Source organism: Rhinatrema bivittatum, chromosome 14, assembly GCF_901001135.1.
Source record: "Rhinatrema bivittatum chromosome 14, aRhiBiv1.1, whole genome shotgun sequence".
In the NCBI taxonomy this organism is placed as follows: domain Eukaryota; kingdom Metazoa; phylum Chordata; class Amphibia; order Gymnophiona; family Rhinatrematidae; genus Rhinatrema; species Rhinatrema bivittatum.
In genome coordinates, this window is record NC_042628.1 from 77,004,599 (window position 1) to 77,021,132 (window position 16,534).

The 16,534-nt window shown below is 44.5% G+C and overlaps 1 protein-coding gene across 1 annotated transcript in view; it reads left to right on the forward strand.

Moving 5' to 3' along the window:
* The first annotated feature begins 1,006 nt into the window (after positions 1-1,006).
* Positions 1,007-16,534, forward strand: part of LOC115076178 (trypsin-3-like) — a 36,966-nt gene continuing 21,438 nt past the window's right edge. Inside the window, exons 1-3 of the mRNA XM_029577327.1 lie at positions 1,007-1,089; positions 1,457-1,616; positions 12,731-12,990. Of these exons, the coding sequence (XP_029433187.1) occupies positions 1,050-1,089; positions 1,457-1,616; positions 12,731-12,990 (460 nt within the window). The 5' untranslated portion in view covers positions 1,007-1,049. The remainder of the gene's footprint in view (positions 1,090-1,456; positions 1,617-12,730; positions 12,991-16,534) is intronic.

The window sequence follows — 16,534 nt, forward strand, 5'->3', positions numbered from 1 at the left end:
GTCACATCTCAAAAAAGATACTGCAGAATTAGAAAAGGTACAGAGAAGGGCGACCACAATGATAAGGGAATGAAACAAGTCCTCTATGAGGAAAGCCTAAAGAGGTTAGGACTCTTCAGCCTGGAGAAGACACAGTTGAGGGGAGGTATGATAGAGGTCTATAAAATAGTGAGTGGAATGGAATAGGTGAACACAAAGAAGTTGTTTACTCTTTCAAAAAGAACAAAGACTAGGGGACATGCAATGAAGTAATTAAGTAGAACATTTAAAACAAATAGGGGAAAATATTTTTTTTACTCAACACATAATTAAGCTCTAGAATTTGTTGCCAGAGAATGTGGTGAAATCTGTTAGTGTAGCCGAGTTTAAAAAAGGTTTGGACAAGTTCCTGGAGGAAAAGTCCATAAACCATTATTAAGGTGGACTTTGGAAAATCCATTGCTTATCCTTGGGATAAGCAGAATGAATCTATCAATCATTTGGCATCCTACTAGATTCTTGTTGAAAGAGGCTCGCCACCTATGCATGGAAACTTTAGATGTATTTATGTCATCGTTCCTCTAGGGTATACATGTTTAGATCTTTAAGTCTATCCCCATATGCTTTAGAACGAAAACCACTGACCATTTTAGTAGTCACTCTCTGGACCAACTCCATTCTGTTATATCCTTTTGAAGGTGCGCTCTCCAAAACTGTACACTGTTTATAAGATAGGAGCCTAAATCTCCATGCACTCACTTACATGCATAAATGATGCACACTGGCAGTTCTGAGCACAGGAAGAGTCTATGATTTGCTCAGGATTATATTGTGAATGGCAAGGACGGATCTTAATTTGTATCTAAAGGTTACACCAATCCTTCCTGAACTCAACAAAGCTATACCTGGGAAATAACAGGTGGCCTAGAGAATTCTCTGAATTAAAAACAGTTCTTGGTTTTATCTTGACTGGTTGTTCATTAAACTGTATTGGCATTGATAAGACCCATTAGTATATATTGGTGAACTTTAAGCCAAATCTAGCTCTACACTTCTTGCTTGAAGACAACATGGAGTTTCCTCTGCTCTGTATTTTCTTTGCAGTTACAGGTGAATCTCCTGACTCTGGATCCACAGTATGGGAGTAATACACATTAAATTAGGCGTGGAAGTGATTTTGCTCCTACTATTACACATATTGCAAAATGGCTTTACCAGGGGGCAGAGTTGGGGTGGGGAAATAATTTACGAGTAGCTGTGTGGACATAGATGTCTGCTCTCTTGCAAATGTAAATATGTGTGCATGGTCCTGCACATTTTCAAAGCGTAGCTACATGCATAAGTCCACTTTGAAAATTATAGCTGAAATCCCTGTGTACTTTGATAATGCAGGTTTAAATTTACCCTCTCTGATTGTCCAATGTAATTTCAGGATTGCTTGTACCCAGATTTAGGAGAAGTGTTATTTTTCTTCCAGTGGCTGCCCCCTTTGAGGATGATAAGATTGTTGGGGGTTATGATTGTCAGCCCCATTCCCAGCCCTGGCAGGTCTACTTCACCTATAATGGGAACCGCTGGTGTGGCGGGTCGCTGATCAATGAATGGTGGATCATATCTGCAGCTCATTGCTACCAACCGTAAGTAAACATTATTGTGTCATAAGTGTATAAAATTGCTCCTGAATGGTAACTGCAACTGCACCTTCTGAAATACAAGTGCAGCTCGTCCTTGTGTAGAAGCTTCCTTACAATGTTCACAGTTTAGTCTAACCAGCTCTTTTCAAACCCAATGTCTGCACGTACTAATGGACGCTATCCCTAGCCCATGGTCTTCGGGCACAGTGATGGATTAGGTTGCCTTTTACTGTGACTGCTTCACATGTGGAGTACCACCTGGCTTTATCTTGTCACCTACCTTTAACAATTACACGACTCCCCTGGGCAAACTCATTACAGATTCTCAGATCACTTTATTACCCATATGCTGATGACATTCAGCTACAGGTTCCCCTTAGCTTTGTTCCCAACAAATTAACCACAAATTTAAATAAATGTCTGCGTAAGATTTCCTGTTTGCTGTGCCAAAGTAAACTGAAGCTAAATCTGCACAAGAAAGAAGTACTGTGCATTTATTTATTTGTTGAGTTTTATATTCCGTCGTTCGGTGAAGCCATCACAACGGTTTACAAGATTCAAATGGTAGTATCTTAACATATGTGAATTAAGGATATAATAGGATTCATATTATATTCGAAAATGAATGGTTAAGGGGGATCGGAGTGGGTAAGGATTAAAGGAGGGGGATGGGCTTCGGGGGGGGGGGGGGGTGTGAATAGAAAGAGAGGGGATAGGAGGGTTACAAGGGTTGAAAAGGGGAATGGAACAGCTCCCCTATGAGGAAAGACTAAAGAGGTTAGGCCTTTTCAGCTTGGAGAAGAGACGGCTGAGGGGGGATATGATAGAGGTGTTTAAAATCATGAGAGGTCTAGAATGGGTAGATGTGAATCGGTTATTTACTCTTTCGGATAATAGAAAGACTAGGGGGCACTCCATGCTGTGTTTAAAAAAGGATTGGATAAGTTCTTGGAGGAGAAGTCTATTACCTGCTATTAAGTTCACTTAGAAAATAGTCACTGCCATTAGCAATGGTAGCATAGAATAGACTTAGTTTTTGGGTACTTGCCAGGTTCTTATGGCCTGGATTGGCCACTGTTGGAAACAGGATGCTGGGCTTGATGGACCCTTGGTCTGACCCAGTATGGCCTGTTCTTAAGGGTGGCGAAATTAGTTAAACGTAAAGTTTAATTAATGCATGGATAAAAAGGGCCCTACGGTAATCCTTGAAGAGACAACACATCTCTTTAAGTTTGTACCCTTGAGAGTCATGCTAGATGCTAAGCTCACTATCAAAACTCAGGTCCTGACTTCAGCTAAAAACATGGTACAATCAAAACAGTGCATAACAAAATATAACAATGGAAGAAATACAGAAGCACAAATCCACAGAATGGCAGAAAAAGACCCTACTACTCATCTTGTATGCCCATCCAAACAACCGTTTGGCACTAGAATCCCTATGACGCTCTCAGGGATCTCCTGTGCTTGTCTCATGCTTTCTGGAATTCAGATACTGGCCTTGCCTCCACCACCACCACCACTGGGAGGTTGTTCCATGTATCCATCACCCTTTCTGTAAAAGAGAAAAAAACAACCATCCAATTTTCTTAGATTACGCCTGTCTACCCCCTTACACATGCATGCAAGTTAAATAAAGATAACATGCACATCAGCAAACTACAAAACCAAAAATAAAACAGTCTAACACATCTAACATAATAGTACAAAGCTGAAAGCATACAGTAACATAGTAATGACGGCAGAAAAAGACCAAAATGGTCCATCTAGTCTGCCCAGCAAGCTTTCCAAGGTAGGAACTGCCGCTCCATGCAGGTTACCCCCATGTTTCTCTTAAGGGCAGTAACTGCTGCTCCGTTCAGGTTATCTTGTGTAGGAGGGGATCAATCGATAAGATATATGGGAGTGGGAAAAGTGGGCATCCTTGACTGGTTCCCCTATGTAAGCTAAAGTCCTCTGAAACTTGCCCATTAGCTAATATCGCTGAGGATGGATTCCTATATAACATCCTGATATTTTGTAGGATATCACCAGTGAAACTATACCGTTGGAGAACAGAAAACAGGTAGGCCCATGACACCCTGTCAAATGTTTTTACGGAATCAAATCTGACGACCATCGCTTCGGTGCCCTATTGCCTACATTCTTCCATAGCTATTATTAATTTAGTCAAGTTTGTACTAATAGAACACCCCTTGACAAATCCAGCCCAATTCCTTGTTATAATTGTGGGAAACACTACGCTGAGTCTGTCTGCCAGAAGTTTTGCAAACAGCTTGGCTTCAAAATTTAGGAGCGATATCGGACGGTAAGACGCCGGAGAGTATAAATCCTTTCCTGGTTTTTCGAGTACGGTAATGTAAGCCCTCGTGACTCCCTCTGGAAAGTGTCCCCGCCATTGGGCCTCTTGATAGTATTTTAGAAGATCCCCAGAGGCCTGATGAAGTAAAGTATTCAACATTGAGTCCATCGGGCCCTCGTGCCTTGTTAAATTTGCTCCTCCTAATAGCCCCAATAAGCTCTTCTATCCGGATGGGCATATTTAGGTTGAGCAGTTGAGCCTCAGTAAGGTGGGGGAGATGTAGCCCTCTAAAAAAACTCCTCCTCCTGTTAGGGTCCACCCTTCCTATCTTCGGTGTACAAGCGTTCGTAAAATGTGCAAAATTCTGCACATATCGCCGTACCCGAGGTTAGAGGTGTGCCGGTCCTATCCTTTAGTTTGTCTATAATCATTTTCCCTCTGGCCATCCGCACCATATTGGCTAGTAAGCAGCCCGATTTATTCCCAAACCTAAACAGTTTATGTGCCCCTGTGCGTAGCATCTGCTGTGCTCGTTCATATAATAAAGTATTAAGTGTATTGAGAGTATCCTTATACTCCGATTGTGTCTCAATAGTATTGTGCTGAGCCAGCCTTGCTTTGGCTAGTACTAGTTTCTTTTCTAGCAGTAGTATATTTTTAGACATTGCCTTAGATTTGGCAATCATGTAAGAGATGATCTCCCCTCGCATAACTATTTTACTGGTCTCCCAGTATAGCCAGGGGTCATTTTTATGTATGCCATTATTTAATTCTAACTCTTTCCATTTCCACTGTAAAAAATCTAAAAATTTCCTCTCTCCCATCATATAACTAGGAAAGTGCCATAGGCGAATCTGGTGATTCCCAGGTCCCACTCTTATGTCTATCCAGATCTGGGCGTGATCTGAGATCTCAATCGGCCCAACTTTCACCTGACTGTAGCAAACAGGGACTCCGAAACTAAAATGTAATCTATGCGTGACATAGTAGAGTGGGCCCTTGAGACATGCGTATAATCCAGCTCGGTCGGATTTAATATTCGCCAATTGTCCAGCAATCGTAATTCAGAACATAAATATGCAACGCCCTTACCAGAGAGATCTGGTATCTGTATATTTGGACCAGATCTATCAAGACTGGGTTCATGGACACAGTTGAAGTCCCCCATCAGAATTAAAGGGCCCCTCTGTATCAGAATGATTATCTGAATCAAACTCTGGAAATAAGCATGTGTATATGAGTTGGGAGCATAAATGTTGCAGATCATCACCTCCCGACCTTGTATCTTTCCCACCAAGATAAGATACCTGCCCATTTCATCTGAGATTTGTTGTATTAATTCAAACTTGAGATTCTTGTGTATCAAAGTGGCCACTCCTGCCTTACGGCCTATGGCTGGGGTATAGTAGCATTGGCCTACCCACTGTTTTTTCAGTTTCATACTTTCCCCCGCAGACAGATGGGTCTCCTGGAATCCAGCAATTCCCACCTTCTGTCTTTGAAGTGCACTCAGCACCTTCTGCCTCTTTGGATTACCAATACCTCCCACATTCCAAGAAATATACCGCACTGTACCTATCCGGTACTCAGATTTGTGACATAGCTATCCAAGTCCTCTCGCCAAACCCGGCTAAATGATCTCCCAGCCTGGATCATCAGCCTTTCTCCTTCCTGTACCTCTACCCTAGACCCCTCAGCCCCTACCATTGCCAGCAACTCTCGACCCTGCTGTGCCCCCCTCCCACCCTCCTGAACTAATTTCCAACCCATCCCTGTTTGGGGATATCCTTAACAGCCCTGGAGATTCCGGGCAAGAGATCCGCGATTTGTGCGCTCTGGTGCTGACCCTCCCCCCAGATATTAGCGCCACCCTTGGAATAAGATGTAGAACAGGAACAGAGATAACCAAACTTTCACAAGTAACCTTAACTACTTCCCACAGCATCTAACAGCAAACAAACTTCAGTGGGCTCCTATTGCTGGTACAATTAAAATGACTCCATTAGTAGTTCCACTGTGGAGACGTAAATCAGGAGAGCCTCTTAAAGCACAGGTGCCTTTGCCAGCCAACCCCATGACGGAATCAAGTGGGGCCAGCAGATCCGTCAAGCCAGCCGGTTGCTTTTTGCGGTGCATCAAAGTTAGACACCCTGCCATCTTTCCAGACCTTCAGAAGTGCCGGGAACTGTAGTGCAAAGCGTATGTTTTTATTGTAGAGGTCACTGCAAATAGGTGAAAAGAGCCGCCGCTTGGCTACAACTGCCGCGGAGAAATCTTGGAAAATCACAATTTTGTGCTCATGGTAGCTCAGGTCTCTGTTTTTCCTATATGCAGTAAGCTAACCGACCTTTGCGACCAATTTAAGAAACGTGCAGTCTTGTGTGTCTGACTGTGTCTCTCCGGGGGCCCAGGCGATGCGCACGTTCTATTGCCAGCGTCCCTTGCAAATTCTCCAGCCTTAAAGCACCAGGGAGCCAGGTCTCCCTCCTGCACCTCCTCTGGGAGTCCCATAAACTTCAAGTTGTTGCGCCTAGCCCGGTTTTCTAGGTCTTCCAGTTTACTGTCAGCTGCCTTCACCATGTTTTCTAAAGTAGACACCCGGATAGTGAGGGCCTGCTGATCCTCTTCCACTGCTGCGATCCTGCCTTCTGCTATCTCATTACGGTGACTTATAACCCCCAGAGAGTCTTTCACAACTGTAAAATTGGCGCTTATACCTTCGAATTTGTGCTCTAACGCCGCTCCCACCGCCATAGTCAGCCACGCGACCGTCACCTCGTCAAGGCCCGCCTCATCTGAGACTCGTCTGCTGTCGCCCATTTTAAGGTCTGCGCTACCAGTTTTGGTTTTTTCTTTTTCCCTTCGTTGTGGCTTTGCTGACATCGCCGGTAGAGTCTGGTCAGCGAATAACAGCGCTGCGTCCTTCTCCCATATCCGGCTCCTCCTTTTTTTTCAGAGTACTACGAGTTTTCCCTTCGGTTTGTTAGATTTTAGAGGGCCAGCACCTGGAGCTCTGATGAATGCGGCTCACCAGGCTCACCGCATCACATGACCCCCTATCCTATGCTTTATTAGGAGGCTAAGACCTTTTGCAGACACAGGAAATTTAAAAACACTTATTCACTAGTACTCAGCCATCTGGATTACTGCAATGCACTTTTCCACAGCCAGTCTTACCAGGATACTCCAACTAGTACAAAATGCCACTGCCAAAATCATATTTGGTAGAAAAAAATCTGATCATGTTACTCTACTATTGTATGATCTTTACTGGGTTACCTTTCTCTTGTCACATAGTTTAAATTCAGCTGTCTAACGATTAAGGTTCTTCAATGGGGAGTCCCATCATATCTTTCCAATCACCTCTGTCCATATCTTCCCAAAAGGCCTCTTTGCTTTCCACAAGAATTAATAACCATCCCATCATTTAAGGTTATCAGATTAGCCTTTGGAATTCACTTCCGTCTGAGTTACACTCTGAGAAGGATTTTGCCAGATTTAGAGCTGGATTTTCTAAGGTTGCAGACCTTAGAAAATCCTGCGGTAACGGAGGGTGGGGTGGCGAAGGGGGCGGGCCTGCGAAAGCCAGCAAGGTTTTAAGGGTTGGGGCCAACGGAGTAAAAGGTGGGCTAGTTAACTAGGGGGGTTAGGAAGTCCTATCTTTTATCTGGGCGAACTGGGAACGAACTGGGGAAACTGGTAATTGGGTTGGTGTGCGTCTACTAAAATCATCCCACTTGCACATAGAGGCAGCATTTGCAAGCACATGCCCATATAAAATTGTGCGCACATGCACATGTCCATATAAAATTGTGCGCACACGCACATGCCCATATAAAATTGCATATACATACACGTATCCATATAAAGTTGTGTGCACATGCACGTGTCCATATAAAATTGCATGTACATGCACATGCCTGTATAAAATTGTGTGCACATGTACGTGCGTACAGCCTATTTTGTACCATGAGTACATATACTCTCGTATGTTTATTTATTTATTTATTTATAGTATTTCTATACCGGAAGTTCCTGTATAATATACATATCACCCCGGTTTACAAGGAACAAGAACTGTCGCTTCATTTAGCGGTTTACATTGAACGGATTAATCAAATTTACAAATTAGTATAAATTGCTAAACAGTTAAAGGAAAAAAAGAACAGTTAAAAACAGTTAAAAAATAACAGATAAAATAACATGCGAGTTAATAAATAACATGATTATATGATTATATACAGTTCAATAATGATCTCATACGGAAGTTTTATGCTATGGGCAGGGGGAAGAGCGAAAAATCTGAAAGATGTCTTTCTTCCTGTTCTTAGCTCTCAGGGAATGCTTGTTTGAACAACCAAGTCTTAAGTTTCTTTTTGAATGTGGTGTGGCAAGGTTCAAGGCGGAGGTCTGGAGGTAGCGAGTTCCAGAGTGACGGGCCCGCTGTGGATAGTGCGCGTTTCCTCAGGGATGATTTCGCTGGTTGGGTGATTAGTCTGTTCTGATACGCACTTCTAGTCGGTTTCACGGAGGTGTGTAGCTGAAGTTCAAACGTTAAGTTGAGGGGAGCGATGTTGTGTAATGCCTTGTGTATCATCATTATGGACTTGAATTGGATCCTGTATTTAATCGGAAGCCAGTGGAGATGATGAAGGATTGGGGTAATATGATCTCTTTTTTTGGCGTTTGAGAGAATTCTGGCCGAGGCATTCAGGACCATCTGAAGTGGTTTGGTGGTGCATGCTGGTAGGCCTAGAAGGAGAGAGTTACAGTAGTCCAGTTTCGGTAGTATGATGGCTTGTAGCACCATGCGGAAGTCTCTGTATTGAAGAAGTGGCTTTAGTTTCTTTAAGGTTTGTAGTTTAAAGAAACATTCTTTTGTTGTGTTATTAATGAATTTGTTGAGGCTGAATCCGCTGTCTATGATGACCCCCAGGTCTTTTACTTGATGCGAGGCGGAGTGTACGGAGGTATCTGGATGTTGTCTAGCGATAGGAGGTGTGGGTGGGACATAATTTTCCGGTGCTATAAAGAGGATTTCGGTTTTGTTTGTGTTTAAGACCAGGTTGAGGCTGGCGAGTAGGTTGTTGATAGCTGAAAGGCATTTATTCCAGTATGACATGGCTTTGTGCAGTGAGTCTTCTATAGGGATGAGAATTTGTATGTCATCCGCATATAGGAAGTGTATTAACTTGAGGTTGGTGAGTAAGTGACAGAGCGGGAGAAGATATATATTGAAAAGGGTCGGGGAGAGGGATGATCCTTGCGGTACCCCCCTCTTGGATTCAGTGGCGTGAGACTCTTTGTTATTTATCTTGACCTTATAAGATCTGTTCTCCAAAAACGATTTGAACAAGTTGAAGGCTGCTCCTGTGATGTCAATGTCAGCTAGGCGCTGCAGGAGGCATGGGTGGTTTACGGTGTCAAACGCTGAGGAGAGATCCAGTAGTGCGAGGAGGCAAGGTTGGCCTTTTTCCAGATTAAAGATAATTGTGTCTGATAGTGAGGTTAATAGCGATTCGGTATTCTTGGTCTTACGAAAACCAAATTGGTTTGTGGTGAGGATGTTGTTTTCGTCAAGGAATTCTGTAAGTTGTTTGTTAACAACTTTCTCCATGATTTTGGCAATCATAGGAAGGTTTGCTATGGGTCTGAAGTTAGCTGGGTCTGAGGTGGGAAGGTTGGGTTTTTTGAGGAGCGGTTTGAGCATGGCCAACTTGAGTTGGTTAGGAACTTGGCCTTGGGTGAGCGAGCAATTAATGATGTCTGCAACAGGTTTGGCTATGATGTTAGTGATCAGACTCAGTATGTTTGAAGGAATATGGTCTGAAGGATGAGAGGATGGTTTTATCTTCTTAAGGATATTCTCTATTTCTAATGTGGATGTGGGCTCAAAGGTATCGAGCACTGCTGGGGTTGTGTTGGGTTGTTGAGCGGTTGAGTGCGATGGTTGTTGAGCAGTTGCGTGCGATGATTGTTGAACGGTTGAGTGCGATGGTTGTTGAACGGTTGAGTGCGCTGATTGGGAGCTGTGGTTGATTACGTAGTTTGGGTGTGGAGATGATCCCTTGAGGGGGGCTAGGAGTGAGGTGATTTTATTGTCAAAGAAGTCTGCTAGTTCGTTCGCTTTGTTGAGAGCTTGTTCGTCTGGAATGGTAGGCGCCGGGGGTTTAGTGAGGGTTGAAACATAGGAGAAAAGAGCTCTTGAATCAAAAATGAGGTGGTGTATTTTTTTGGAGAAGAATTCTTTCTTGGTTTTGTTGATGTCGTTTCTGTATGAGTTGAGGCACGATTTGTAGATGAGGAGGGTGGTTGAAGATGGGTTTTTTCGCCATTTGTGTTCCTTGCATCTCAGTTCATGTTTCTGTTTTTTCAGTTCCGGAGTGAACCAAGGTTTCCTGTTGTCTTTGTTTGGATTGATATATTTGGTTGTCAAGGGGCACACTTGATCTGCAACCTTTTTAGTGATGCTGGTCCATGATGATGGTGCTGAGTTGGCGTCGGCGAGGTCCAGGTGCACTAATTCCTTGGCCAGGTGTTCGCTGAGTAGGTCTCCTGAGCATTGTTTCCTGATGGATATCGTTATTGATTGTGTTGATTGCGGAGGAAGTTCTTTTATCTTTAACACAGATGATATGATTCGGTGGTCTGTCCACGGTACCGGCAAACAAGTTGGGATAGTGTGTGTTGAGATTCCCTCGTTTATGAAGATAAGGTCTAACGTATGACCTGCTTTGTGGGTTGATTCTGTCACAATTTGTCTGAAACCCATGTTGCTGAGAGATGAGAGAAGAGTTTTGCAGTTAGTAGAATGGGGTTGGACATCTACGTGAAGATTAAAATCTCCCATCAGGATGGCCGGTTTTTTGGAGCTTAGGTGTTTTGCTGTTAGTTCTATGATTGTGGATGGGTCTGCTTCCAATATTCTGGGAGGGGCATAAATTAATCCGATCGTCAGATGTTTCGAGTTGAATAGCGCAAATTCGATATTTGCTAGGTTATTGGAGGTCTGCAATGTCAGACCTAGTGTTTTTTTGGCTGCGAGGAGAAGACCACCTCCTCTTTTTTTAGGTCTAGGTATAGAGAGGAGATCGTAAGCCTGGATGGGAAGCTGATTTATTAGAGCAGTGTCGGTGTGTTTTAACCAGGTTTCTGTGATGGCACAGATGTCAGGTTTTGAATCGGATAGGAAGTCATTGAAAATATGCATTTTCTTGGAGATGGATTGTGCGTTAACAAGAGTGAGAGAGAAGAGAGCCAGTCCAAGAAATTGGGTGACGGGTGTCAGCAGGATGGGCCTGAGCCTCTGTTTACGGTTGAGATGTGGAGTAGGGGGCTTAGGTGCTCTCCACCTGTAGTTGTGGATGATGGGAATTGTAAGGGGGTACATGTTAGAGGATAGAGATGTCTGAAATTCAGAAGTCAGTAGGATTCTTTGGGGTTCCTTGTTAGGTGCAGGTGGTATCCTGTTTGGTGATATCCTGTTGGTAACTGTTAAAGGAAAGAAGTCTAGGCACTGAATTTAAATTAGCAGAGAGAGGCTGTGCTGTGCTTACCTTGCAGGCCTTTCCGGAAACAAATTTTTCTAGTATAGGACGAATGCAGTCAGAGGAAAGCTGGGCGAATGCGGTTGGTTGTGTGACGCGTGCTGTGCTAGCAATGTCTACAGTCAGTTTGAGACCTGGGACGCTCCAAGGGGCGCGCTAAGGGGCAGGCCCCTTAGGTTGCGCTCCTTTGGGCGCGCGACGCCGGAAAGCTGCGCCGAGATTTAAAGGCCTTTTTTGGCACCCTCTGATAGGTCTAGTGCCTCCGGGGGGCGTGGCTAACACACCGTGTGTGTCCTGCTGTTCCCTGCGCTTCCGTCTTGTCTTTGGGGTTTTTTTTGTTTTTGTTTTTAATTTTCGTTTAAGTTTATTGTCTGTTTCTGGTTGCCTCCTCTGCACGGATCGTGGGATCGTGCGCGGGCTCTGGCCCCGATTGGGCTTCGAGTCCCTAGCGGGGCGGCGGGCCACGTGGGCGCAGCTCGGAGGCAGACGGCTGCGTTCTTCGATCGGGTCAGCGGGGCTTGAGTCCCTAGTGGGGCGGCGCTGAGCTGGAGGGCTGGTTGCAGCTAGAGGAGGTGAGCAGCGAAAGGAATGCCGGCCGGGAGAGCCCTGTATTTAAAGGGGGCTCTTACCTGGCTTCCGATTCGCGCTGATTTCTGTTTTAAATTTTTGTACTTCCTTTATTGCTCTGCTTCCGACTTCTGGCTTCTGATTGGGTGGGGAAGCCACTTCGGGGCCACGTGGGCGCGGCTCGGAGGCAGACGGCTGCGTTCTTTGATCGGGTCAGCGGGGCTTGAGTCCATAGCGGGGCGGCGCTGAGCTGGAGGGCTGGTTGCAGCTAGATGACTGCATCCCATGTGGCTGTTTAAAAGTTACCGGCTCCACTTTTAAAATTAGGACCTCAACAACATGAGAAGTAGAGATAACTTCTGGGGCACCCCATAAACCAGAAGATGAAATGTGGAAACTACAGTTATATTTTATGTTGCCTTTACTTGTTGCTTTCTGACTTGTAACAATCAAATTATTTCTCTCTGTGCTTTTTTATGTGCCTTACTTGAGGTCTATTTCTGACTTGTTGTAGCATGCTCAGCTCTTTTGGTGGAAAAGCAGGGAGTAAATGGTGAAAATGATTATAATAATGAGATATAGTATCTGTTCATATTTTTAGAGCAGATCTGTTCTTGTGGGCTCTGAGAGTGGTTTAAAGGTGTGATGTTGCATTCTTTTGTTGAATCTCTGATGTTTTATCACTTCTCTCCATTGTGCAGACCCAAGACGCTGGTGGCTCACCTAGGGGAGCATGATACTACCCAAGAGGAAGGGACAGAGCAGCATATTCAGGTGGACAAAGCTTATCAGCATTTCTACTACAACCCATACTACATCGACAATGACTTCATGATGGTGAAACTGTCTGAGCCTGCAAAGTTCAACCAATATGTTCAGCCCATCAAGATAGCTAGCAGCTGCCCTGTGGATGATTCCCAATGTTTGGTGTCTGGGTGGGGAAACCTCCTCTCTTCTGGAGGTAAGAGCTTAAGCTAATTAATGAAGGCATAGTGCTGAACTTTGCTAAGGAGGTCTGCTTTCATGCTCTGTCTTGTCTCTATCTTAATAATTCCCTTCTGCACCCTCTCTCAACCTTATACTATCATTCTTGCCTCCTTTCTGTTTTCTTGAGCTTCTTTGTGGACAAGATTGCCTCTAGACACACAAAAACATGGTGAGACATTTATTCTGCCCATTTTCCTTTCATACCCCTGCTTGATCTGCCTTTACCTTTACCTTTCTATAACTAAGAATGTTTTGTGCTTCTGCCATACTTGCTTGAATTCTGATACTGAAATTGCCTCCATTATCTCCACAGGAAAGTGATACTAAATGCATTCATCATTCTTTCTGAAAAAATATTACTTCTTAATACCACTTATTACCGTTATAGAATATCCTTTTCCCTTTTAATGTCTCTGTCATGGTGGAGGTCCAGAGAGAAAGGAAACTGAGCAGACTGGGTGGAATCGTTAGCCCTTGCCTACAGTACCCTGGTTACTTTTAGTATCATAATCTCGTCTATCTCCCATCGGGAGGGGGGGGGGGGGGATATGTAGGGCTACATTTCATTTGGTAGGATTTTTGGCACCCTTCTCTGAACTACTTCTACACTGCCTGTATCATCTTGAAGATGTGGCTTTCAGAAATGGACACAATGGGGACAATTTTCAAAACTATGCTGATTGGTGCAAAGTCAGCTGGTACTGCCTCTGTAGACTGCCCACAATTAAGGAAAATATGAACATACATTCCTTTTGAAAATTGCCTGTAGAGATTCACAATCACAACTGCTTTTCTCTTAAATACTGTTTTCCTGAAAAATGATAGGGCCTAACCAGAGCTCTGTCCAGGCCACATGCAAACCAGTCCAGAGTCCAACCAGGGTCAGGACAGGCAGCGAACAATCCAAGATCCAAACCAGAGTCAGGGCAGGCAGCGAACTATCCAAGATCCAGAGTCCAAACCAGAGTCAAGGCAGGCAGCGAACTTTCCAAGATCCAGAGTTCAAGGTCGAGGCAAGCAAGAAAAAACTCCAAAAGCGAATCCCACACTAAGCAGTCTGTTGCCGATGCAGGGACGAGAAGCAGAGCTGGCGTTTAAATCTCTGATGTTCCTGCGCTACCGCAGGAACACACAACGTGATGGGGGGAGGAGCCATGACCATGCGCGCCTCCCATCAGGCTGCTCCAGGAGACAGCCACTGCCGGCGATAGCCAAGGGGAGAGGCGATCCCACTCGTTTCTCCCCCATTCTGCCTCCTTGGTCTAGGCTTGAGAGGGAAGCATTGATGGAATTCTTGGATAAGTTGAGGAGCTTGAATTTTACTGATGGGCTCCCAAGTGATCTCCTCTGGACCATAACCTTTCCAGGAAATTAGATATTGCAGTCCCTTTTTCCCTTTCCTGACATCCAATATTTCTTGTACTTCATATTGAGTATCATCTTCAACCATTATAGGTGAGGATTGCTTGGGCTTCCTAGGAGGCCAGGCTTAAGGAACAATACATGAAAAACATCTTGTATTCGAAGAGGGTAATCGGAGTTTATACGTGACGTCTCCTATCTGTCTTTCGACTGGAAATGGTCCCACAAACCGAGGAGCAAACTTTAGTGATCGCATCCAAAGTCATAGGTTACGAGTACTTAATCATACAAGTTCTCCTGGCTGAAACTGTAGTGCTGGTCGCCGCTTCTTATCTGCTTGGTTTTTAGCTCAGGTCACAGCCTATTCCTAAAGCCGCCAAGTATTTTGCCATAATTCAAGTAATCCTTTGTAGCAAGATTGACAGCTGGACATGATGAGGTGGTGGCCATGGGTAAGGGTACTCGAGGATGCCAGCTGAAAACCAGATAAAAGGGGGATGTTCCAGTGGCCTAGTTAATGTGATTATTATGACATATTTAGGCCCAAACAACTAATGAAGACCAATTGTCCTGCCACTGATTCATGAAACAACGTAAAAAGGTATTTAGTGCTTGGTTGGTTCATTCCGCCAGTCCGTTTCGGAACACGTGCTGTGTAAATAGTCATGTTAACTCTGATGCTGATGGTAACGCAGGGAGGGTGATAAAGCGGGCTATCTTTGAAAATCTGTCAACCACCACCCAAATTGTATTATTCCCTTCCGAAAATGGTAAATCTGTGATAAAGCTAGTAGCAATATGGGTCCAGGGATTCTCTGATACTGGTAGTGGTTGAAGTAGGCCCTAGGGCCGAGTCTGAGAGCTTTTGAGGTAATAAGCAAACCAAAGATAGTTAAATCTAGTGTCTATCTTTCCCACCCACTCAACCCTTGATTTTTAGGCACGAGACACTTTCTCATTAAAAATCAATCAGGGTCTTATCTAAATCATACTATTGTACCAGCCCTTATTGAAAGTTTAATCATCCCCTTGTAGGACACTAGTTGATTAATTAGTAAATTCACCTGTAAATTTAAACTACTATCATTCCAACTCCCTTAGTATCCTAAACTTAACTAGGAACTCAATAAAACTAAGATAAAGGCAGCAGTCCAGCAGCAAGAGGGGGGCTTTCCAGTCTTTTGCATCGAGTGTCACATGTATGATTTTTTACCTGCCGGTGAGAGATTATATGTGTGCACTCGGTGCAAAGAGCTCCTGGCTCTCAGGGAACGAGTCCGATCTCTGGAGGCTAGAGTAGCAGACTTGGAGGAGCTGAGGGAGACAGAGAGGTACATTGATGAGACCTTCAGGGACATAGTAGCCAAGTCCCAAATCCAGTCTGGCAACCCTAGTGCTGCCTTGGATCAGAAAGGTCTCCCAGTAGGAGAACATCACCCTGGTGTAGCAGGAAGTGATCCTGTAGCAAGGACCTGCTCTCTAGGTGATGTATTGTCCTCTCGACTGAGGACAAGTCTCCCATGGCTACTGCCCAGGAGGGAAGGGTTAGGACGGCCATCATAGTTGGTGATTCGATTATTAGAAATGTAGATAGCAGGGTGGCTGGTGGACATGAGAACCGCCTGGTAACTTGCCTGCCTGGTGCGAAGGTGGCAGACCTCACGCGTCACCTAGATAGGATTATAGACAGTACTGAGGAGGAGCCGGCTGTCGTGGTACGATGTTGTGGGCACCGACGACATAGGAAAATGTGGGAGAGAGGTTCTGGAAGCCAAATTTAGGATTTTTAGGTAGGAAGCTAAACTCCAGAACCTCCAGGGTGGCATTCTCTGAAATGCTTCCTGTTCCACGTGCAGGTCCCCAGAGGCAGGCAGAGCTCCAGAGTTTCAATGCGTGGATGAGACGATGGTGCAGGGAAGAGGGATTCAGCTTTGTAAGGAACTGGGGAAACTTTTGGGGAAAGGGGAGACTTTTCTGAAAGGATGGGCTCCACCTTAAATCAGAGTGGAATCAAGCTGCTGGTACTTTCAAAAAGGAGATAGAGCAGCTTTTAAACTAGAACAAGGGGCATGGTTCGGAGAAATATATCCATGAAGGATACTAATGAAACAGGAGAGTTAGGGCATCCCAACAGAGAGGTTCCATTAAAAGCAAAC